Genomic DNA, 23,511 nt, shown 5'->3' on the forward strand with positions numbered 1-23,511 from the left:
AATAGCTAAATCATGGGCACCTGGGAACACCCAAGCATTCACACTGAGATGCTAGAATCTGGACAAAGGAATTTCTGTCCCATTTATGTTTCTAACCGAGCAAGCTATTGGAGAGATGCCCAAGCTTTCATCCAGAAAATCGGGACGTCTATTCAAAGACTCCTGCTAGAGAGAAAAGGAGGAAATTGCATGCCTCAGTTTCCCTACCTATGGAATGAAACCAAAAAATGATATCCCAAAGGGAAGTCTCCAAGAATTGACTCTGATATATATATACCCCTGGATCTGTGCCTGGAATGGGATGGGATGAAATGAGGATAGTGTTTCTCAGCCTGCTATATCCAGGCAGGGGACTTCCCCAACCGGGAACCTGCGCCAACACAGGGCTGATAACCCAGTAACTAAAACATGGCATTATCTTTAAAATAAGGCTATGTCCTAGAGTTCCCCCAGGCTCCATTTTGGGGTTTTAGGCTTTGCATGGATGGGCTGGATGGGTGTCCTGTAGACCCTGTAAGAATTAGTTTTGCTGGTATTGGTGTAACTCTGGGGGAGCCTTGGAGAGAGAGTACAGGAATGGAGCTCTTCCTAAGCTGGATAATGGGGTGATGGACATCAGAAACTAAACAACAGGCCCTTTTGCCCTGCCTCTGCTAGAGATTTCTTGGGTGGTGTTTACCTTTCCTTCAGGGATGCAATGAGAAATGGGACAGAACAGAACTGGGTCTGCTTCCCCAGCTCTCTCTAGCAGCCAAGTTGAAGGGAAACGTACCCTGTTGCTGTCTTTGTAACATTAAGCACCCCAGGGTATGTTTTTCCAAAGCACAGACTAGCTCCCACCCAAAGACACCTGGTCCACATATGAAAACTGGGTCACTCACCAGGTGGAGGGAGGGATGGCCTGTCCTCCGAGCTCCCTTTAGCCTCCACTTGGGGGCAAGTTTTAGGTTCTGCTCTCAAAGTGGAAGACTCTCTTCCCCTCCCCCAAAATCCTCTCCACCAATCCTGGATTTTAGCCCTGAGACAGCTACACCCATGTTAACTCAAGGTATTTCTGTCCCGACTTGGCCATAGCAGGCCAGGACAAACTGTTCCCTATTCTCTCCCCTCTCCTTAGCATAACTACCCTTCCAGCTCATCAAGTCATTCCTGTGACTATCACACACTCACACTCATGCTCACACTCACACACACACAATTGCTACAGAACACAGAATGAGGCTCAGGTCTGCCTTATTTAGGAATAATAAACAGGGACAGAGCCTACCAAGGAAGGTTCGAGGAGACCCCCCTGGAAAGCTGGCTCTTAAATCACCAGGATGGAGGAAAGATGGAGGAGAAGCTGGCCCCCTTTCTAAACAAAATTAACAAAACAAAAAAAAACAACAAAAAAAAAGATTTGCTTCTCTGGGAATAACCTCAGGAAATGGTGATTTGCTCCTGATTGATTTTTTTTTTTTTATGAAGTTTTCTTATTGGCCTAAGTAAGACTCAGGGTTGGTCCTAACTATGCCAGGCATATGAATGCTCAAGAAGGGTTTGATTTGGGGAAGGGGTGCAAGGGATGAAAGAGGTCTAGGAAGGAACCATACACAGAGAGAAGGGGTTCAACGCAGGCCAAGGAACTCCTTAAGGAGCTCGCAGGTCTTCTTGTGCAAGACCTCCCGGAGCTTCCTGACCCTCCTGACGCTGGAAGGCCCCACGAAGCTGTCTGGTTGAAGCACTGCCATTCCTCCATCTACTTCTCCCATGATAATGAGTGGGGCTTCACTGACGGTTATGTTGGGGCATGGGCAGGCCCAGTCCATGTGCAACAAGGTGATCTCCAACGGCTCCTGGCCCAGGAACTTCAGCCCCATCTTCTCATCCTTCAGTACCTCCTCCACAGTCACAAGAGCCCGTCCCGAGTCCAGCTCCTCCGTGACCTCGGAGACTCTGCCGAGGATGACAAAGTCGCTCCGGCAGAAGCTAGTGACCAGCTTCTGCCGGGCCTTGCAGGCGCGACAACGCTGGCCGCCCCGCGGGAAGGGGCAGGTCTCCTCACAAGCCTCTCGGCTCTCAAAGTTGTTGCCGTTGCCCCCGCAGCCTCCGTAGACGAATGACTGGCACTGGCTGGTCTGCGCGTTGTATGCCCAGCGAGGGGAGTAGGCTTTGCAGGGGCCCTGCAGGGCGGGCAGACCGCACACGGCCAACGGTCCGCTCATGCATGCCAGCATGCACGCCTCATAGGTCTCAAAGTGGTTGTGATTGTGGTAGCAGTTACCAAAGGTGAAAGTGAAGCAGTTGTTGGCTTGCGCATCGTAGTGCCAGCGGGTCTGCTCTTCCCCACAGTCCTCCCCATCCGGCGGCTTCAGGCACTCATTCATAGGGAAGGCGGTCCCGTTGGGCCCGAGCTCCGAGGTGGCCACCTGCCCCCGCACCACGGACAGAGGGAAATCCACACGAAGAAGTCCCCCCGCGTTTTTAGCCGTGCATGTGTAGATGCCGGCATCCTGGGGCTGGGCATTGTAGATGACCAGCTGGGCGATGTTGGTGACCACCACATTGCCGCGCACGTGATTGGGCCGCATCACCACGTTTTCCCGGTCCTCCAGCTGTTTCTCCCAAGTGATCTCCGGCCGAGGTCGGCCCACCACGTCGCAGAGGAAGCTCACTGTCTCCCCCACACGGACAGACTGGTGGTGAGGGTGATTGAGCAAGGCAGGGGCTGCCACGTCCATCATGGGGGTCTCTGGGGAGACGGTGGTTGGGCTGAGGGTGGTCTCTGGGGGCGGCGGGCTCGTGTTGGGCCAGGTGAGGTGGTATCGACAGGTGACTACGGCCAGCGTGATGCCTTTGGAACAGGCCTCCGCGTCCATATAGCAGCGGTTGTAGTAAGTGAGACCATCGGAAGCACAGGTGAAACTGGGCTCCTTCTCACAACGGTCCTTGCACTTGCAGACAGGCTGGCCATCCCAGATATCACATTCGGAGCCCTGCTGCAGGCACATGAAGTGGTCACAGGTGGCCTCCCTGGGCATCCCCACAGGGCCCTTCTTGCCCTTCACATCCATATATCGGGCAGCCACACAGCTCTTAGTGCCACAGACGTTGGGGCAGCATTTCTCGTAGGTCTCACACTCCTGAAAGGAGCCAACCAAAAGGAGGTTAGAATGTAAGCATTAGGGGCAGCCAGCAGTAGAGAGAGCACCTAGCCTGGAGACGGGAGGTCCTGGGTTTCAATCTGGCCTCAGACTCTTCCTAGTTGTATGACCCTGGGCAAGTCACTTAACCCCCATTGCCTAGCCCTTACCACTCTTCCGTCTTGGAACCAATACATAGTAGTGATTCTAAGATGGAAAGTAAGGGTTCAAAAAAAAAAAAATGTAAGCACCAGACCCAGAGAGAAAGGAGGAGGAAGAGAGAGAATGCAAGCATCTTAAGGGCAGAGGATGTTTCATTTTTGCCCTGGAATCCATGGGCCAGTGCCTGGAACATAGAAGATGCTTAATAAATGTGAAGGAGAAGGCTTAGGTCCCTTTCAGTTCCAAATCTATGTGAAAGCGTAGGGTAAAGAGTAAGGTAAAGAAATTTAAAACATTTGATCTTATCCAGGATTTCTATGGGGCTGAAATCAAGGCAAGAATAAAAAAACAAAGGTAGGGTCAGCTACCTGGCACAGCAGATAGAGGGCCAAGCCTGGAGTTGGTAGAACTTAGGTTCAAATCTGACCTCAGACAATTTCTAGCTGTGTGACCCTGGGCAAATCACTTAACCCCAACTGCCTAGCTCTTGCCCTTCTATCTTGGAATTTTTTCCAAGACAGAAAACAAGGGTTTAAAAAAAAGAAAAGAAAAGAAAAGCCACAGGTAGTGGGCTTTTTCACATGGGCTATTCCTTGTTTGTGGGACTCACTCCTGGACATAGCATACAAGGCACAGGAGGGATTAGGAGCTCCACCTCCACAGTAGGTATGACGTGTTATTGTCTAAAGCACACCATGAAATATTTCTTTGTTTTTGCTCCAAGAGCGTGTTGCTAATTTCGAGGAATTAAACTAATACTTGGATTAATAGTGAATTCTGTAGTGGCCTGGGCATCAAAGGGACGTGCTTGACCAGTTCCCAGAGTTTAGACTCTATGAAGCTAGAAACCGTGTCTACATTCCCTCAGCACCTAGCACCATGCTCGGTGCACATTGGGCCTTTCATAAATGTTTGATGGAGAAGGAATGAGATAATAAAAGTATGAAACATTCATATCTCACTCTTTAGAAGAGGAAAAACAGAAGAACTGACAGCCAGAAAGATGCCAGGTCAGGCAACAAAAAAATGTGTCTCTTTTCCTTTAGAATGCCTAAGCATTTAACTTACACCTATCCCTTTTGGCCTCTGTTTTACCGATCACTGAAACTGAGGAATCTGGGCAGAGTTGGCTTGGTTCATAAAACAATGAACTTGAGACAGGAAACTTTGAGTTCAAATCCCACTGTAGACGATTTCTAGCCATGTAACTCTGGACAAATGTCTTAATCCTGTTTGCCTCAGTTTCTTTATCTGTAAAATGAGCTGGAGAAGAGATACCAAACCACTCTAAGATCTTTGCCAAGAAAACCCCAAATGGGGTCACAACAAGTGTCACAACTAAACAACAAAAGTAACGATTATTACTATTATTAATAGATAAATGTTAGGCCAGGGATGATTGGCTCTCTGACAACCCAATCTTGTTGCTTAGACAGGACTCTGATGAAGACTCCTATTTCTAAGAGAGAGAGATGGAATAATCCATCCCAGAAAACAGCCACAGTAAATCCCTCCCAAAAGCAAAGGTCAGCCAGGGCATAAGCAAGGACTTACCAACCTGTATGTAATCTCCTCTGATTTTCTCTGGAGTCACGCAGGAAGGCATTAGTTTAATTCCTCGAAATTAGCAACACACTCTTGAAGCAGAAACAATCAAAGATTTCACGGTGTGTTTTTTTCCGACAATAACACATCGTACCTACTGGGCAGGCGGAGCCCCTAATCCCTCCTGTGCCTTTCGTGTTACATCCCAGAGTGAGTCCCATAAACAAGGAGCAGGCCATGTACTAGCTGCAGCTTTTCATGCCTGCTTTAATTTCAGCCTCCTTTGAAATGCCACTTCAGCTAAGAGGGGAAAAATATTAGTCCCTCTTCTGGATCTTTGTAAGTGGACTTCCTGGGTGGTAGACATGCTTTTTCCTCTCGCTGATAAGACTGATTGTTTCAGTTTTTTGAGGGTAACAGATCTCATTAGCACCTTTGTTTCTGTTCAGTCTTGTACAGCTCTTTGAGAACCCATTCAATGTTTTCTTGGCAAAGATACTAGAGTGGTTTGCCATTTCCTTTTCTTTTTGACATATGAGGAAACTGAGGCAAACAGGGTTAGTGACTTGTTCAGGGTCACACAGCTAGTGTATGAATTTGGGTTTGAACTCAGGATTTCATAACACTAGGCCCAGCACATTATCTACTGTCCTGACTAGCCCCAGACCTTCCTAAAGAGAGTGGGGAAAAGGCATTTCCTAAAGCACAGTGGGAAAAGATTGGCCTGAAATCAAGAAACCTGGGCTCTATACCCTACCATTCTAACTTGTATGACAGCTCTCTGACCTTCGATTTCCTTATCTGTCAAGTTAGAAGGGTGGACCAGATGACTCCAAAAATGGTGCAATGGAAAGAAAGCTGGCTTGGGAGGCAGGAAGACCCAGGTTCAAGGCTATGTGACTCTGGGAAAGTCATTGGTACTGTAGGCAACTAAGACCATAGTGCTGGCTAGCCTGCATTGGTAGGGAGACTTTTCCTTATCAAGTAAATCCCTATGCAAGTGATTGAGTCCACTCTCTATCCCTAATCCTCCTTTCTCTAAATCAGAGGTTTTTGCCTTTTTGGCGTATTATGGACTCTTTGGAGTCTAGTGAAGTCAATGGATCCCTTCTCTGAATAATGTTTTTTTAAAAATCAAAGGGCACCCTTACCAATCTTCCACCTATGAGACAATACACCGAAGTAAAGGGTTTAAAAAAAAAACCATTTAAAAAAAATCAAAGGGAATGCCAAATTTCCCCATCCAACTTCTCACAGCCCTTAAAATCAATCTATGCCTGGCCTCAGGGCTCTCTTGCTCTTCACAAATGGGAGTCCTGGGCCTAAGATGAGAAGTTTTGGGGTTGACAACCCACAATCAACTGAATAAACTAGGATCATGAAAGACAGCACCATGAGAAAAACTGGAAGATGCCACTTGCTTCCTTTTCCTTATGGCCACTGAATCTCACAGGTAGCAACTGCTCAAGAATGTACTTCAGTTCAGGGACTAGAGATCCATGAAAGGAGGAAGTATTCCTGGGCTAAATGTAGACCAGACCTGGTCCATCTCTAAGTTTTGCTCAGAGGTCCAGGATCGAAATTAAGATCACTCTGAATCTTCAGCCACTTGTGTAGCACAATGGCAAGACTACTGGTTCAAGAATCTGATGACCTGGTTTCAAATTCCACTCCTGAAGCTTTGTATGATTTTGTACCTTAGTTTCCTCATCCCTAAAATGAGGGGGTTAGATTAGATAGTTTCTGAGGTCCCTTCCAGCTCCAGTTCTGTAATCCTAGATGTACACATTCACAGATAGACATACAGAGTTGGCAGTGACCATGTAGATATATTCCATCCCTGACCATTACCTGTTTATTGGGTCAGATTGACCAAATGCAGCCCACATCCTCACTAACAGAGCAAACAGGCTTCTTGGCCATCCACGAGCCAAAAGAGAAGTCTCCAGCTTCTGAAAAGACGTCTTCTCATCTCTCAGTTATTTCTCAGAGCCAACATGAAATACTTGTGGGGTTTGTAACTGACTTCTCTTGGGAAAATTTCCCAGAAAAACTGTACCAGCAATCTGGGAAGAGGGAAGTCCCACCAGTCTGACTGTTGGTGCAAGTGAAATGGATGTTATGAAGGAAGAAAGTTAAAGAGATCTTTGACGTCTCCCTTCACCCAGAGATCAGAAAGTGGGGCATGGTTCCTGATGACAATTCCAGTTAATTCAGATTCTGATCCATGGACTTGGTCATGATGCCCAAGCCCTCCGTCTATTTGCTGACCCTTGGGGCCAGGTTGACCCCGGGTCAGTTGGCCTACAACTGCTTCAGTCTGGGGCATGAGAGGAAATCATTTCAAGATAAATGTCAGGCAACAGTGGACAATGTTCTCTGGCTCCTAGACTGCAGCTCTGGACTGACTGGAAGGATCACAAGAACTAGGAGTCACCTAACTGATCCTATTTTGCAGATTGGGAAACTGAAGCTTAGGGAGTTTAAGGGACTAGCCAAAAGTCACCCAGGTAGTAACAGTCAGAAGCAGTATTTGAACTTGGGTCCTCTTACTCTAGATGTAATATGTTTCCCACTGCTCCCTACTGAATAATAGGGACAGGGAGAGGCATAGGGACTGGGCTGTGAATTCACTGATAGAGGTAACTCCCAGAAGAAACTTCCCCAACTAATGCAGGTCGCTATCTTGTCCATAACTTGTAGTTTAAATTTGTTCTTAGTCAGTCAAGCATCAATTATATGCCAGACATTGTGTGACTTGCCCAGGAGATAAACAAAAGTACATGTGTGAGGTGAAATTTCTTTCTTGCTCTGAGGCCAGTTATCTACCCATTAAACCATTCAGTTCCTCATTAAATCATTGAATTGACTGAAGGGAAGTCAAAAGGACTCCTAGATATTATAAGAGTTAGGACTGAAAGGGAGTTTGGAAATCGCTTGGCTCACTCAGATAACTAAGATCCAGAAGAGGGGCAATGACTTGTCCAAGGTCACAGAGCTAGTTAGTGGCAGAACTAAGCAGCAGCAATGAAAAGAACCCAAATTGCATAGGTTTCAGATAATTTAGAGGTGGAACAAGCTATGTTGTTATAGCTGTGTCCAATTCTTGGTTGACCCCATTTGTATTTTTCTTGGCAAAAATACTGGAGTGGTATACTATTTCCTTCTCTTGTTAATTTTACAGATGAGGAAACTAAGGCAAACAGGGTTCAGTGACTTGCCCTGTCTGGGTCACACAGCTAGTAAGTGCCCGAGGCCAGGGAACTCTATGAAGATAAGTTCCCTGCCTGCAGGCCTGGCATTCTATCCTAGCTGCCCCTCTAAAAAACATTAGACTGGTTTGCCATTTCCATTTCCAATGGATCTCAGAGTCACACAGCCAATAAATGTCTGAGGTCAAATTTGAACTCCAGGCTTCCTGGCACACTATCTCCACCATCTAACTTCCCTGGAATAAGGTTTGGAGATCATTTAGTTTTGTTTTGTTTTTTAATCTTATGTAGATCAGGAAACTGAGGTGCAGGGATGTTTGCCTAAAGTCACACACAGGGTCAGGATTCAAATCTAGGTCTTATGACTTGCAAAGTCAGGGCTCTTTCCACCAAAAAACACTGCCTCCATGCTCTATACTTCCTCATTTTTGCTATGGAAACTAACCAAGTATTGCTAGGAGGGAATAACAATTCACAACCGTGTACAACTTTAACAAACTGCCTTTCCCACAACCCTGTGTCAGAGACTGTATTATCAGTCCCAGTTTAGAAAATTGAGGTTCAGAGAAATAAAGTGACTTGCCTAGGGTCACAAAGCTAGGAAGTGCTAAGCGTGGGGAGTCAAGTTCAGGTCTCCCCATTCCAAGAGCCAAGCTCTTTCCAACTCCTTACTTTTGTTCAGAAATTGGCCTGGGAGGGAAGCCAAGGGCTCCCCCAGAACGGTACCCCTCAGAAACCGCAAGAGCAGCAACAAGGGGCTCTTTTTTTTTTTTTTTTTTTTTTTTTTAAATCCTGGTGCTGTTCTGCCTCCCACTACTTATTCACCAATTATTGGCTATATCTTTTCCGGACTCCACTAGATATTGGGTGGAGGCAACAGCTGCAGCCAGGGAGGTTCCAACATTGGTTAAACGCAGTGGATAAGCATCTTTCTGGGAGGCTTCAAGAGGCCTTTCCCATTGCTCCCCAAAGTTTCCAAAGTTCCACAGCTCACCGATCATCAAACCAACTAACCTGGGCGGTCTCCAGGATGGCCAGTGTCCCAAGCCACGTTCAAATCTAGCTGAGCCACAGGCAAATTATTTGTGGCTAGTGTTTCAACCCATTAGGCTTCTCTGCTCCCTGTGCACGATACTGTGGGGCTCCTTCCCCCATCCCCGACTCTCAGACTCACCTGGTCCGTTTCACACTCCCGCTTGCAGGTGCTCTGAGCGTCAACCCAGAGATTGGGGTTCATGTCGTTGGGGCAAATCCCAGCGTGAGAATACCGAATAGGAGGCAGTGCCTGACCCACTGGTGGCATCTTCAGGAGCAGTAAGGCAGCTAGAGGTCCCCAACAGACCCAGAAGCGCCAGGACCACATGGTTCCCTCAAAGAAGCTTCTCCAAGGAAAAGGAGAAAATCCTCCCCCCCCCCACAAGCTAGAGCCGGCCTAGCACCCCCCTGGATTTCAATGCGTTTCCTTCAAGGGATTGGGATACACCTGCCCCTCCCCACCCCGAAGAGGTTTTCCCACTGCCCCCGGGCTGCCCAGCCTTCAACTGTCCAGACGAAAGGGTTTAGGGAGCGGTCCGCCTCCCTGCCACCCCTTAATCTGAAGAGAAAGCAGCTTTCCTGGAGGCCAGGGCGGCAGGACTCCTGCCCCGTGCCGTGCTCTCTGCACCAAGCAAGTTGGAGCGAGCCGCCTCGATGCCTGTGATCGACGAGCTGCAGCGCTGCCTCTGTCCCGTTGCCGACCCACAGACTTGTTGGGAAAAAAAAAAAAAGGAGGAAAAAAAAGAAAGAAAGAAAGGGAAAAAAAACGGGGGGGAAAAAAAAAGCTGGAAACAGTTTAGGCGTCTGTATCTGGCACCGTGGGACACCTGCATGTTTCTGAGCTCAGGGAGGCCTTTAACCCCTTCCCGCGCCGGGAATGGCATGTACTTCCGAGGGGGAGATTGGCTCGGACACGGCCACGGCAAGAGAAGGGATTTTTTTTCCCCCACTTCACCTCCCCCCAATTCCTTGCAATGCCCCTGCCCCTCCCCATGGCCCTCCCCTCCCTACCCCCCCCCTCCTCTCTCCTTCACCACCTCCGAACACACAATCGCTTGTTACAGGGAGGGACCCGCTCAGCCTTGGCGGTACCCCCTCCCCCTCACCCCCACCCCGGCGGCCGGGCGGGCCCTGATAACACATTGGAGAGCAAATGACGTGGAACAGGCTTGTTCACTGCTTGCTGCTGCTGCTGTCTGAACGCCCTCCCAGTCCAGGGGGGAAGCTGAGGCCATGAGGCCGCCCCGGAGCCCGACGGAGCAGCCCCAGAAGCAGCAAGAGTGCTGCGTGTCCCCAGCTAAGAGCCTTCACATCCCAACCCCACTACTCCGCGCGCGCGCGCGCGTGTATGTGTGTGTGTGCGCGCGCGCGCGTCCGTGCAGAGGGGCCCCGGTCCTACGGTGGGGGCAGTCCAGGTCACACAATTGTTCCCCAGGGACTGGAGGATCACTACCCCGGGAGTGGGGCGCTGAGAATGAGCGAGGGCTCTATCTCCCCAGGCCCGAGCGAGGTGGATCACATTCCTCCACATACACACACTTCTCAGGACTGAATGAAAACCACACAAGCCGAGGTGGAAAGTGGAGCCCTCCCTGCACTGGGAGACCGCCTGAAATCCATCTTCTCCTCCCCACGCCTTGGCAGCGGGCAAGGGCCTCAGCAAAGCAACCTCTCACCGCCGAAGGGCCCACCAGCAACAGAGAGCTGGTAGAAGGATGAGTATAGCAAGCGGCCCCGCCTCCTCGCCTCACTGCCCCTACACAGTCCAAACTTCTCTAGCTTTCCTAGGCCAGGTAAGGCTGACTTGGAATAGCAGGGAGTCCCTTTGTGGTGCGGAGGTAGAAGAGAAGGGTTTAAACCCGAAAAGGAGTACCATGCATATTAGCGGGGCATTTATATAGCTGCCTTAATTTAGCCAAGCACTTAACATGGGGTATTTGATTCTCACGACTCTGACAGGCTAGTGCTATTATCTCCATTTTACAGAAGAGGAAACTCAGGTGGAGTCAACTTAAGCAACTGCCCAGGTCTCACAGTTTTGTAAGTGTATGAGGCAGGATTTGAACTAAATGCTTCTTGATTCCAATCTGGCACTCTCGTGTTTCATTGCTGAACTTTTAAGAAAGTCTCACAGGGAGCATAATCCAACTTGACAAATATGTATCAACCATCTTCTATGTAGGGTCATGTACTGGGGCACTGGAAGGGTATAAAGACAAAAAAAAAAAGTCCTCTCCTCAAGGAACTTATAGTCTAATGTGTGCACCTGTCTTCTCTTCTCTTCTTTCTTTCTTTCTTTCTTTCTTTCTTTCTTTCTTTCTTTCTTTCTTTCTTTCTTTCTTTCTTTCTTTCTTTCTTCCTTCCTTCCTTCCCTCCCTCCTTCCTTCCTTCCTTTCTTTTTTTTCTTTCTTTCTTTCTTTTTCTTTCTTTCTTTCTTTCTCTTTCTTTCTCTTTCCTTCCTTCCTTCTTTCTTTCTTTCTTCCTTTCTTTCTTCCTTCCTTCCTTCCTTCCTTTCTTTCTTTCTTTCTTCCTTCCTTCCTTTCTTTCTTTCTTTCTTCCTTCCTTCCTTTCTTTCTTTCCCTTTTGTCTTAGAATCAATACTGTGAATTGGTTCCAAGGCAAAAAAGTCGTAAGGTCTAGGCAATGATGGCTGAGTGATTTGCTCAAGGTATAGAAAGCTAGAAAGTGTATGAAATCAAATTTGAACCCAGGAATCCCATCACTATCTACTGAGCTATCTAGCTGCCTCACACCTGATATTTTTCAACCACTGCAAATCACAGAATGAAAGATTTAGAGCTGGAAGGAACCTTTGAGATCAATTAATCCAACCTCCTCACTTTATAGATGAGGTAGATGAGGCCCCAAAAGGTTAGGTGATTTGCTTAAGGTTACATATAATATCACATCAGAACCAGGATTCCTAGTTATGTAACCTAGAATAAACCTAGTTCCTCCCATCTCAAATGCTGCCTGCTTTCTATTGGACCACAAAGCACTATATATTTAGCTATTTTCACCATTTTGCAGATGGGGAACCTGAGGCAACAATGGTTAGAGGATCTGTTCAAGGTCCCAAAGGAAGATAGCTGCTGAGCAAAGTTGAAAAGTCAGAGTCCTGTATCCAAGTCCTTTCCTCCCACCAACACCTAATATCCCTTTAAGAAGTACATTTCATCTTCTAGATTAGATTTCAGCAGCTGGTTTGTCTGTAAAAAAGTAAAATATAATTATTTTCCACTCATAGACTTTTGTCTATTTCAGCTTTTGCTTCAGCTTCTGAGTCCTCTGAGCTTCTGCCTCTTTGCTTTGTGGACTTATCAAGGAAAATCTCTTTTCTGTTTATGTCAGACAGCTAATGAAGGATGTCACATCCTAATCTCCCAAATTGTTGGAATATACTTCCACACCAGGCCTGCCCCTGTAATGAAGTCAGACAGCAGGCGATGTCTGTGGTTTTTGCATTCCCTGTAATTTCATAAACCCATGTTCCAGCTGCTCCGGGCAGGGGCCTCAGCCTCAGTGTCTTGTTCGATTGCTGTTTGCAAACGGTGGGGGATGCACAGCATCCTTTGATGTTTCCAAGAGAAATGTACAGTGACACATTAACAAGCAGGACTTAGAAAAATTGTTATAGCCCCATTACCCTCAGAGATGCAGCTGGGAGAGAACGGCTGGGGCCCACAAATTCCTGCTCTACAGCACAGCCAGGATAAAGGATGGAAGATGGAAGAAAATGGTTGGGGGTGGCATGGGGTGAAGGATGTGAAGGAACTCAGGAGAGAACACTACAGTGGGGACTAGTTTTGCTTTTGCTTTAGGGATTAAAATAGAGGAACCAACCAGTCATAGCTGCTGAGACTACCTTCCAACTTGATACACTGGAAAGAGAGGGTTGTGAACCCCCTTCCATATTCTCACTCATCCCCTAGTACCCTTCATTCCCTTGCCAGCTTGTTTTGGGAGCCCATAGATCAGTGGTTCCCAAACTTTTTTGGCCTACCGCCCCCTTTCCATAAAAAATATGACTTAGCCCCCTGGAAATTAATTTTTTTTATTTTAATAGCAATTCATAGGAAAGATAAATGCACCTGTGGCCATCACCACTTCTCTGGATTGCTGCAGCACCCACCAGGGGGCGGTATCATCCACTTTGGGAATCACTGCCCTAGAGGGTGTCTTAAAAGGAATAAGTCTGTGAATACCTCATCCATGCTTCTCTTCTAATCTGTCTTTAGCCCCAAACTCAACTTGAAACTCACTTTCATTGTGAACTGATCCAGCCATTCTGGAGGGTAATTTAGAACCAAAGGGCTATAAATTTGTGCATATTCTTTGATCCAGCAATAACACTACAAAGTCTGTATTTATAGCAGCTTTTTGTGGTGGCAAAGAATTGGAAATTGGGGGGGGATGTCCATCAATTGGGGAATGGCTGAACAAACTGTGATATATGGAATACTATTGTGCTATAAGGAGTAATGAACAGGATGATTTCAGAAACAGCTGGAAAGCCCTATGTGAACTGATGCTGAGTGAAATAAGCTGACCCTGGAGAACATGATACATACTAATAGCAATATTGTAGGACTTACCTACTCAGCCATACAATGATCCAGGACAATTCTAAAGGACTTCTGGGCAAGAATGCTCTCCACCTCCAGAGAAAAAGCTCTTGGAAACAGGATACAGATCAAAGTATACCATTTTTCACTTTATTTGGGTTTTTATTTTGTGATTTTGGTTCTATATACATATCCTCTTATAGACAATGAATAATCAGGAAATATGTTTTACATGATAACTTACATCAAATTGCTTCCCTTATCCCAGAAGAGGAAGGGAAGGAGACAATTTGAATCTTATAACTTCAGAAAACTTATGTGGAAAATTGTCATTACATGTAATTGGTAAAAATAAAATATCTTAAAAAAAAAACAACTCATCTCCAGGAAGTTGCCAGTATAACTCCACTAAATGAAGGCTCCTTTACTCTATATCTCCTCTGAACAAAAGATAACATGGCTTAGTGCTATTTTCAAACTTTTTGGCCTCAGGAATTGGGGTTAGGTCTCCAGATTACCTTTAATATTCTTTAAAATTGAAGACCCCAAAAGAATTCTTGTTTATGTGGATTATATCTATCAGTATTTACCTCTTTAGAAATGAAAACATCTGGGGGCAGCTGGGTAGCTCAGTGGATTGAGAGCTAGAGACGGGAGGTCCTAGGTTCAAATCTGGCCTCAGACACTTCCCAGCTGTGTGACCCTGGGAAAGTCATTTAACCCCCATTGCCTGGCCCTTACCACTCTTCTGCCTTGGAGCCAATACACAGTATTGACTCCAAGATGGAAGGTAAGGGTTTAAAAAAAATGAAAACATCTTAGGAGAGAAGAAAATAGAGGGGAGGGGATGAAAGAAGAGAAAAGAGAGTAGAAGGAAGACAAAATCAGGAGAGAAGAGAAGGCAGGAAAGAAGAGGGGAGAAGAGACAGAAGAGGAGGACAAGGGAAGAAAGGAGAGGAGAAAGAAGAGGAGGGGAGAGGAGAGAAGAGGAGAGAAGAGAAGAGAGTGGAGGAGAGGAGAGGAAAGAGGGAGAGAAAAAGGGCAGGAGGGGGGAGGAGGGGAGGAGATAGAGAGACAGATAGAGACAAAGAACAGACCGAAAAGAGATTTTTCCTTATAAGGTTGTTGTGAGACCCAAATGAAATAATGTATGTAAGGTGCATGACCAAGTTTAAGGCGCGATATAAAGTCAGGACTTATTGATAAGTTGCTCCCTAAGTGGTTTTCAATCTTTTCTTCACATATGTGTTCTCTATATCTTCTAGAATCAATGGTTTAATCTAAGCACTTATTAAGTGCCTACTATTTGCAACAACAACAAAAAAAGCTCTGTTCCAGGAGACAGGAATACAAAGGCAAAATAAACAAAGAAAAAACCAATCCCCATTCTCAAGGAGTTGGAATAAAACTCTTCCCAATGTTCTCCCAAAGGAAAGGCCATGTATTTCCTGGTGCATGTGCATGTGCCAGCACCCAGACCAGAGTCTTCACTGACCAAGGAGCACCCAAAGAGGCCCTGGAGGTGAAATTCACCTGGACTTAATGTTGGGCTGAAGCCTTCCTGAGCCCTCTGGACCTTTTCAGTTGCTATGACTCTTCCCCCTTCTCCCTCCAAGACCAGAATAATCTCCAACATGTAAGGCCAGTAGGCTCCTTACATAAGAGAAATTCTACCCATTTTCCTGAGGTGTAACCTTATCTGAGTCTCCTTTTGGGGGGATAAGTTAGAGGAGTAGAGGCAAGAGCAGCTGTGGTCTGAGCTCCTAGAAATGTGCCTAATGCCAGAGGTTGGGGGGGGGGTAATGCCCACCTCACTGTACAGAAAGGATTCTACGTGGCAGATAGCCTCAGCCTGTTATAACCCAAACCTGAGTATTCTAAAGACCCAAGTTCAAAATCACCATTGAACCCAATTTTGTCTGCAGAGGCAGAATCAGACAGCATGCCAAAGGATGTGAAACCACAGGTGACCAATGGGAGAAGTCAGTGGCAAGAGAGGGAGCAGGGTCCCCTTTTTCTTTAGAAGAAATCTGGCCTTATCACTCCTTTGATCAGGGTGTGAGCCTGCCCTCCCCACCCCACCAAGGAGCAGATGGCAAAAAGTCACCTGGACACGTGAACTCTGAGTGACCCTTGACCCTGGGTTTACCCTCAGAGTCTGAGCCACCAGAAAATGTCAGGAGAGCCCCCACCACCACCATTGCCCAAATCAGCCAGATCTTCCTTCCTCTGTAGCCTTCAGGCCCATCCGCATAAGCTACACCTGTGTGTGAGTATTCACACTGGTAGAGAACCCCAGATGGACACAAGCATCCACACATACACCCAGGCACACTGCTGATGTCCACAAAGGAGGTGGAGGAGGAGGCTGGGAAGGGAGCATTGGTCTGAGCCCTTAAAAACTTGCCTAATGCCCAAGATTGCGGTGGGTCATTCTCTAGTCTCAGAGGAGTCGGGGGATCTTCTTTTCTTGTCCCCAGAGTGGATGGGTAGCTCACAGGAGTTATAGGAATAAGAGACCAGTTTGCCAGCCCATCTTCTCTGTAGGATTCTGAGCTTCAGAAGCCACAGCACGGTCACCTTGCCTGAAGGCCCTTTCTTTCCTCTTTGGAGACTGGGGAAATCAAGGTAGAAAGGAAGGGTGGGGCTAGGATACAAGGCTGGAAATACTAAGCACACACTGAGGAATCTCAGCCGAAGTACGAACCAGCAAGTCTCCTCTTGCCCTTTTGCTGGGGGCCCCTGCACTGTGTGGCCTGTGCCCCTTTCAGCCACATGCTCTGCACAATTATTAATGATGTCCTGGGTGAATGAGAGGAGAAAGGAAGCCAGTTTCTGAGTCCTAAGAACACCACCTGACCCTCTTTGCTTGACCCTTGAGATTGTATATGGGGGAGTGGGGGTGGGAGGGGAGGAGGTAGAGATTTGATAGTTGGTCATCAAGGGGCAGGAGCTGAGGCTTAGGGGGAGGGGGAGAAAGAAGAGAACTCACATGGGGTCTCGGCTCCCCCATAGGTCATCGGGAAGCAGAGGCTGCTAAAGCTAAACGTGATTAGCTGCTGGGCTTGGGCGAGGAGAAATTCAATAAAGCTGGGGAGCTTATTACCCAGCTGGGGACCCCCTGCCTGAACCCAGCTCAGCGGGGCCTGGGCTACATTACGCTACAGCATGAACTCTCCCCTCAGAGTGAGACAAGGCCAGCCTTGCAATAATTAGCAGGGCCTCAGCAGATGGTTTTCGCTGGGGGTGGGATAGGGAGAACGATTTAGCCTTCAGCCACGTGACGGGACAACATCTGTGCAGAGTAGGATGGGACAAGACTCTCATTTTGCATAATTTTGCCAAGGGTGGCCCTTCTGATGAGGATGACAACCAGCTGGGTCAGCATCATGGGTAGAAAGCAATTGGGACTGGGCCCAAAGAAGAGAGGAGCAAATCCTCTGGTGGAATCTGAAGGTTGTTACTTTGGGGATCAGTTGTTGTTGTTCAGTTGTTTTAGTCGTGTCTGACCTCTTGTGACCCCATTAGGGGTTTACTTGGCAAAGTTACTGGCATGGTTTGCCATTTCCTTCTCTAGTTCATTTTACAGATGAGAAAAGTGAGGCTTAAGTGACTTGCCCAGGGTCACACAGCTAGGAAGTGTCTGAGGACAAATTTGAACTCAGATCTTCCTGACTCCAGGCCCAGTGCCCTATCCACTATGCCACCTAACTACCCAGTGGAGACCATGGGATATTACACAATGCATTGAAGGAATAAGAAGAATAAAAGAAATCCTGCCTCTATTTCCTCAGGGCCCATTACTATTGGAGTCCACCATTCTGAAGAGGAGTCCCTCCCCATAACTATTGGTAGATGTATCTCTGGGCATAACTGAGGGTTTAGGGTGAATGTGTGTGATGCTCAGAGTTGGAAGGGTCCTCAGAAACTATATAGCAGAAACTTTTCATTTTATAAAAGAGAAAACAGAAGGCCCTGGAGGCCCTGAAGCCCAAAGCACAGAAGTAGTGTCAGGAGCAGATTGTGAATGCAGGTCTTTGGTTGACAAAGCCCATGCTGACTCTCAGACATTGGGCAAAGTGGTTCTATATCGGGTATGGGTCCCAATCCCAAGTAGGAAGTAGTGATCAGAGAGAGAGGACTGATCTTTAATTGTGATTTAGAGACTGTGGGAAGATGAGCCTCAGGCTCAGAGTCACAGGATCAAAGAACTTTTGAAAAATATTATTTTATTTTTTCCTTCAATTAAATGAAAAAAAATTATGTAGCCCTAAGTAGTTTTTTAAGTTTGATCCAAAGACTCATCCTCCCTCCCTCCCCGCAACCATACAGCAAACAATCTGATATAGATTTTGCATGTACAATAGTATAAAACATCTTTCCATTTTTGTCATTTTGTGAAAGAAAATTTGAACAAACAAAAGTAAAGAAATAAACTGAAATACAGTACGTCTCAGTCTTCATAGAACCAAAGCATTTCAGAGAGAGAAAGAACCTCAATACAACTGAGATGCCAAAAGAAATATTCGTTACAACACATCTGACTACTGACCAGGTAGCTTCTTTGAAGATGTCCAGTGATAGAGACCCCACCGTCTCCTGAAATAGCCCGTTCATCTCTAGGACAGCTCTGATTTTTAGAAGTTCTTTCCTGATGTCAAGCCTAAATTTATCTCTTTTCCATTTCCACCCATTGCTCCTAATTCTACCCTCTAGAGATAATCAGAACTAGTCTGTACTCTCTTCTATGTGACAGCCCTTCAGAGACTTGAAAACAATGATCACATTTTCTCAAGAGGCTTCTCTTCTCCAGGTTAAACATCTAGTTCCTTCAACCCCTCCTCATAGGCATGGACCTGAGGCCCCTCACCCTCTTGAATTGTCCTTCTTCAAATGGAATCCAGTTTAGCAACATCATTCCTAAAATATGTCTATACCAAGACATGCACAAGAATTATACTAACACCACTATAAAACATATTCTCTAGAAATAGACTTAATTAGAAAAAAATTAATTGCTCATGGATGGACCCTACCAATATAATGAAAATAATGCTACCCAAATTAATTTACAGACTCAGTGCCATACCAATGAAACTGTCTAAGAGTTACTTTATAGAACTAGAATAAAGTAGTAACAAAATGTATCTGGAGGAACCAAAGGTCAAAAGTCTCATAGGAAATAATGAAAAAAGTGGGAAGGAAGCAGGTGGTAGGAAGTGGACTAGAAGCATCAAAGCTCAAAGTATACTACAAAGCAATAATCATCAAATTGGTATTTGTTAAAAATTGAAAAGTGAATCAGTGCAACAGATTAGATGCACAGGACTCATAAGCAATTGAATATAGTCACAGAGGGATTCTCATTGTTGGGGAAAAGATTATCTATTTGATAAAAACTGCTGGAAAAATTGGAAAGCATGACAGAAACTACATTTCTAGGCCAACATCTCACACCACATACTACAGTAAGTTCCCAAATGTAGGTATAATCTAGATATAAAAGTTCATGTCATAAATAAATTAAAGGAGAAAGGAAGGGGATATCTTTACAACTGTGGTTAAGAATTCTTGAGCAAATGAAGGATAGAGAGGACCACAGGAGCTAAACTGGACAATATTGATTATATAAAACTGAAGTTTCTATACATACAAAACCAAAGCAGTTATAACTACAAGTAAAACTGTTAAATGGGAAAACCTTTGCAGCAAATCATGCCAATACAGGTCTGATAGCCATAAGTAGGGAATTCTGTGCCATGACACAAATATATAAGAACGAGAACTATTATATAATAAATAGTCAAAGGATGTGAATATACAGTTTGTATAAAAAAAAATTCCAAGTTACTACTAACTGGAGAAAATGCAAATTAAAATGTTGTTGAGTTAATATCTCACAACTACCAGGTTGACAAAGATGGCCATGAATAATGACAATTGATGGAAGGACTTTAAAAGGAGAGGCATTCTAATATACTGCTGGAGTAACCATGAATTGATGTAGCCATATTGGAAAGTGTTGTAAGTCACTAAACTGTATACCTGACCAATATACTTTTACTCAAAAAAAGAATGAAAGAGTCCTGTGCATTTATAACAATGCTTTTTATTGTAGCAAAGAAATAGAAACAAAGTTCCTGTCAATTAGGGGATGACTGAGTCAACTATGGTATATTATGTTATGCAATATCATTGTATCGTAAGAAATATTGTATCAGAGTAATCTAGAAGGACTTTTATAAACTGACGCAGAGTGAAGTTAGCAGAACCAGGTGTAGTGAGTAAAAATTGAAATGACTGAGGAAACAAAGGTTTAAACTTCGGAATATATCGATTTATTAAGCAATTCACGGCAATGCCCAAGGACCAACCCCCTTCTTCAGCTTAGGGCTGGGACTCCAAATGCAAGGGGAGACCAACTTTTATATATCAAATAAAGCCAATTAATTAAAAGGAAACAATACAACCTTAGGAAATCTGATTTCTAATTTGATAAAAGATTGGGATAAAGATTAGGATTTGATAAAAGATACAAGTTAGGAGGAAGAGAGTGAAAAGATGCAATTCCCTGAATTCAGAAAAAGGTATCCCACTCCCCCCAAGTGTCTGAACAATCAAAGAAAAATGGAAACAATAAGTGATTAATTAGTATGGGGCTAGTTTTTAAATAAGATCTGTGGGTTGCTTGAGATGTATAATTATGAGAAAACTCTTTGCATTAATGTTAGGATCTGACTGCATTTCTGGTCAACATAATAACCTAGGTCAGTGATGGCAAATTTTAGAGGGGTGGGTGATGTGAGAAATGTCCTCAAGCTAGAGGGAAGGGAGCAGCCTGGCCTGCATCCTTCTGGCTTTCTAGTAATGGACTCTGGTGAACTCTGTGCAGGGGCAATGATGTGTGTACTCACAGAGAAGGCTCTAAGTGCCCCCTCTGGTACATGTGCCATAGGCTCACCACCATGGACCGAGGTCCTTAGTTAAAGGTCTTTAAACAGCAAGTAATGGTCCAGTTTCCCAGTCACATGGGGTTAGGTTCAAACAATTAGCAATAAGGTTTTCTTCCAACTCCCACAGTTGAAAAGCTTTTCTCACAAGACAAAATTTGGAAGAGGCCAATAACTGAATAGAAACAGAATTAAACTAGCTCCAGATTTGAGTCACAAAATGGAGTCAGTGTGGTTTACTCAGGTCCCACAATTAACCACTTGCTGTCCTAATCCCCTCAGTTCCCTCATGTGGAGATTAAAATTAATATTCAATAACTAAGATATTATTTAAATATAAATTTTATTAAATTAAAGTTTTATTAATAATGAAACTAACAAAAGAGACCTAACTAAAAGGTACTAACTAGCCCCCTCTGGGGAGCAAAAGAGAAAGAAATGAAGCGGAGCCTCAGAACTTATACAAACGTGACCTCGCAAACATAAACAAAAGGAAAAGCATTGTAGATAATACAGAAAGGAAGTTTGGGAAATGTAGTTTTAGGGATTCAAAATATTTCTGACGATACACTAAATTTCCTCAATTTTCACCCTTTTGATTGTTGGAGGAATAGGCTGCCTGCTCTGCCCATGGACTTATCTATAATCCAAATCTATAAGGTTTTCCATATAGTTATTATCAGAATTACATGTCAGATTATAGATCAAACTAGTTAGAGGGCTTACAATGGACCAGTTTTGAGAAGGGAGATTTAGATGTCATCAAGGTAACTAAGAAAACTTAAACATCATACATCAATATTAGCTAACATCAAGTCTCCTTGCATCCTAGTAATTCCTTAGCAATATCCATTTAATCAGCACATTCGAGTCCCAGATGTCTCATGTAGTCATCTGGTCCCTGGATGTGTTCTCTTGGGCATTTTGGAATAGGCTTCATTCTCAGGATAGCTCTAAGGGGAATTGGGTTCTCTGGTTCCAAATCACTTGTAGAGGATTCTAGATTAAAATCTGCCAAAAAGAAGACTTAATACAATTTAGTACAATCTCCTAAATTATTTCATTCTCCAACCTGAAACTTCAGAGAATTTCAATTTGCATATACTGCTTATGTTTTTTATCTTTATCTAAACCTTGTACCTGATATCTTTTTTAAAAATTCTTGAGAGGGGGCAGGTAGGTAGCTCAGTGGATTGAGAGCCATGCCTAGGAGGTTCTAAGTTCAAATCTGTCCTGAGATATTTCCTAGCTGTGTGACCCTGGGCAAGTCACTTAACCCCCATTGCCCAGCCCTTACCACTCTTCTGCCTTGTTATTGACTCCAAGACAGAAGGTAAGGGTTTAAAAAAATTCTTGAGGATCTAACTTATAAAATAAACTCATATCTTTTGAACTATCAGACAGTGTTTCCCAGGGTTGTTGAAAGGACCCAATGAGATAATGTTTTTAAAGTGTTTGACAAACCTTTAAAGGCTTACACAAATGCTAGCTATTATTGTTTTTCCGAAAAGAAATTCACTGTGCCACACACTCCTCCTTTTCTTTGTATAAGGAAATGCTCTTGGTGGTGGATATTTATAAAGATCCTAGTAAGAAGAAGAAAGAATTTTTATGCAATGCCCTCTACTGAACGCCATCACCCAAGATGTCTAGCCATGATAGGGACAATCACCTCCTCATTTCTGGAAGCTACAGCTTCTTTAATGCAACCCAAGATTGTCTTCATTTTTTGGCTCCAATACTACATTGTTGACCCACAGAGAACCTTCAATCCACTAGAATCTCCAAATTATTTTTGAGATAAACTGCTGTCTAACTATGCCTCCTCCAGCGCCTGGTCTGACTTACATAGCCTTTTAAGAAGGAGGGGTATCCTTTTGAGTAATTACATTGCCACCCAGATGAGCTCAGACTTACAATCCCCAGGGCTGGAGGCCAATGATGTATTTGTTAAGCCACTGGGAACCCTGCCACCATAGTGGTCTTCTGCTAACATCCTACCCTAATACCTCGTCATGTCACCAAGGTGCCCCCGGCTTCTCAAAGACAATGCCAAGGGAGGGCAGGCTTTAGCAGTTCCAATCAAGCTGGAAAGCTTTCAAGAATAAATCCAGCGGCGGACAGTATCTCCTGGCTGAGGACTGGCCTATTTTAATTTGAAGAGGCTTTTTACCAAGCTGGCCTCAGGGTGATGAAATTTTTGGCCTCAAAAAACTATCAGCTCTCAAAAACTGTCTGCCAGATTATAGAGAGACTGACTACAATCTGTGTGGGTAGAGAGAGTACCAAACCCAACCTTTAATGTATTGAAAAAGTGTTCTATTGGCATCAGTGTTGGGATTCAGAGGGTGTGAGCCTATAAGTATGTTTGTGTAAATGCATATGTGATCACCATACTGGAGTGGAATTTTTTTTTATTTGGAAAGGGCCTGAGAAGTTATCTGGCCCAGGCCCCTCATTTTTCAGATAAGAAAACTGAGGCCCAAAGAAGGGAAATCATAAAACTTAAGCCAGGACTCAAATTCAGGTCACTGGACTTCTAACGTACCAGAGAAGCAACAAATGAACCATGCAGAAGCAGTTCTAATTGTAGAAGGATTCACCTGGGGTATAACCCACTGGGAGTAGATGGGGAGGAAGCTAGCCCTATGGTACTTCAAGTTTTCTAGGCTGCTGGAGGACTGGAAGCTGATAGGGAAGCTGCCGAGAATGAGATGAAGAAGTTGTTGGAGGGAAATTAAGGTATGGGGTCTTGAGGAGACCATGGGGAGAAATCGAGCTATTGGATTGCTATAAGTGCCCTATAAATTTTGTCTCCTGGCACAATGCTCCAATTGCCTCACCCTTGTTACAGCTCAGGGACCATGTGAAAATCAGAACCAAATAGTTCCTACAGATTTTCTTCAAGCAAGTCTAGCTT

The 23,511-nt window shown here is 44.9% G+C and overlaps 1 protein-coding gene across 1 annotated transcript; it reads right to left on the bottom strand.

Moving 5' to 3' along the window:
* Positions 1–1,607: 1,607 nt before the first annotated feature.
* Positions 1,608–9,404, bottom strand: WFIKKN2 (WAP, follistatin/kazal, immunoglobulin, kunitz and netrin domain containing 2). The gene is made up of 2 exons (XM_044674746.1): positions 9,216–9,404; positions 1,608–3,122 (listed from the first exon to the last, which is right to left on the bottom strand). The coding sequence occupies exons 1-2, from the start codon at positions 9,402–9,404 to the stop codon at positions 1,608–1,610; spliced, it is 1,704 nt and encodes a 567-aa protein (XP_044530681.1).
* Positions 9,405–23,511: the final 14,107 nt, after the last annotated feature.

The sequence above is a fragment of the Gracilinanus agilis genome, chromosome 4 (assembly GCF_016433145.1).
Source record: "Gracilinanus agilis isolate LMUSP501 chromosome 4, AgileGrace, whole genome shotgun sequence".
NCBI classification, from domain to species: Eukaryota; Metazoa; Chordata; class Mammalia; order Didelphimorphia; family Didelphidae; genus Gracilinanus; species Gracilinanus agilis.

What these genes read in the sequence shown, in the direction of transcription:
- WFIKKN2 (XM_044674746.1), bottom strand. Translation starts at nt 9,404, where the DNA reads ATGTGGTCCTGGCGCTTCTGGGTCTGTTGGGGACCTCTAGCTGCCTTA. An exon ending in GGGAGTGTGAAACGGACCAG is followed by an intron (nt 3,123 to 9,215) that starts GTGAGTCTGAGA and finishes GGCTCCTTTCAG; the next exon opens with GAGTGTGAGACCTACGAGAA.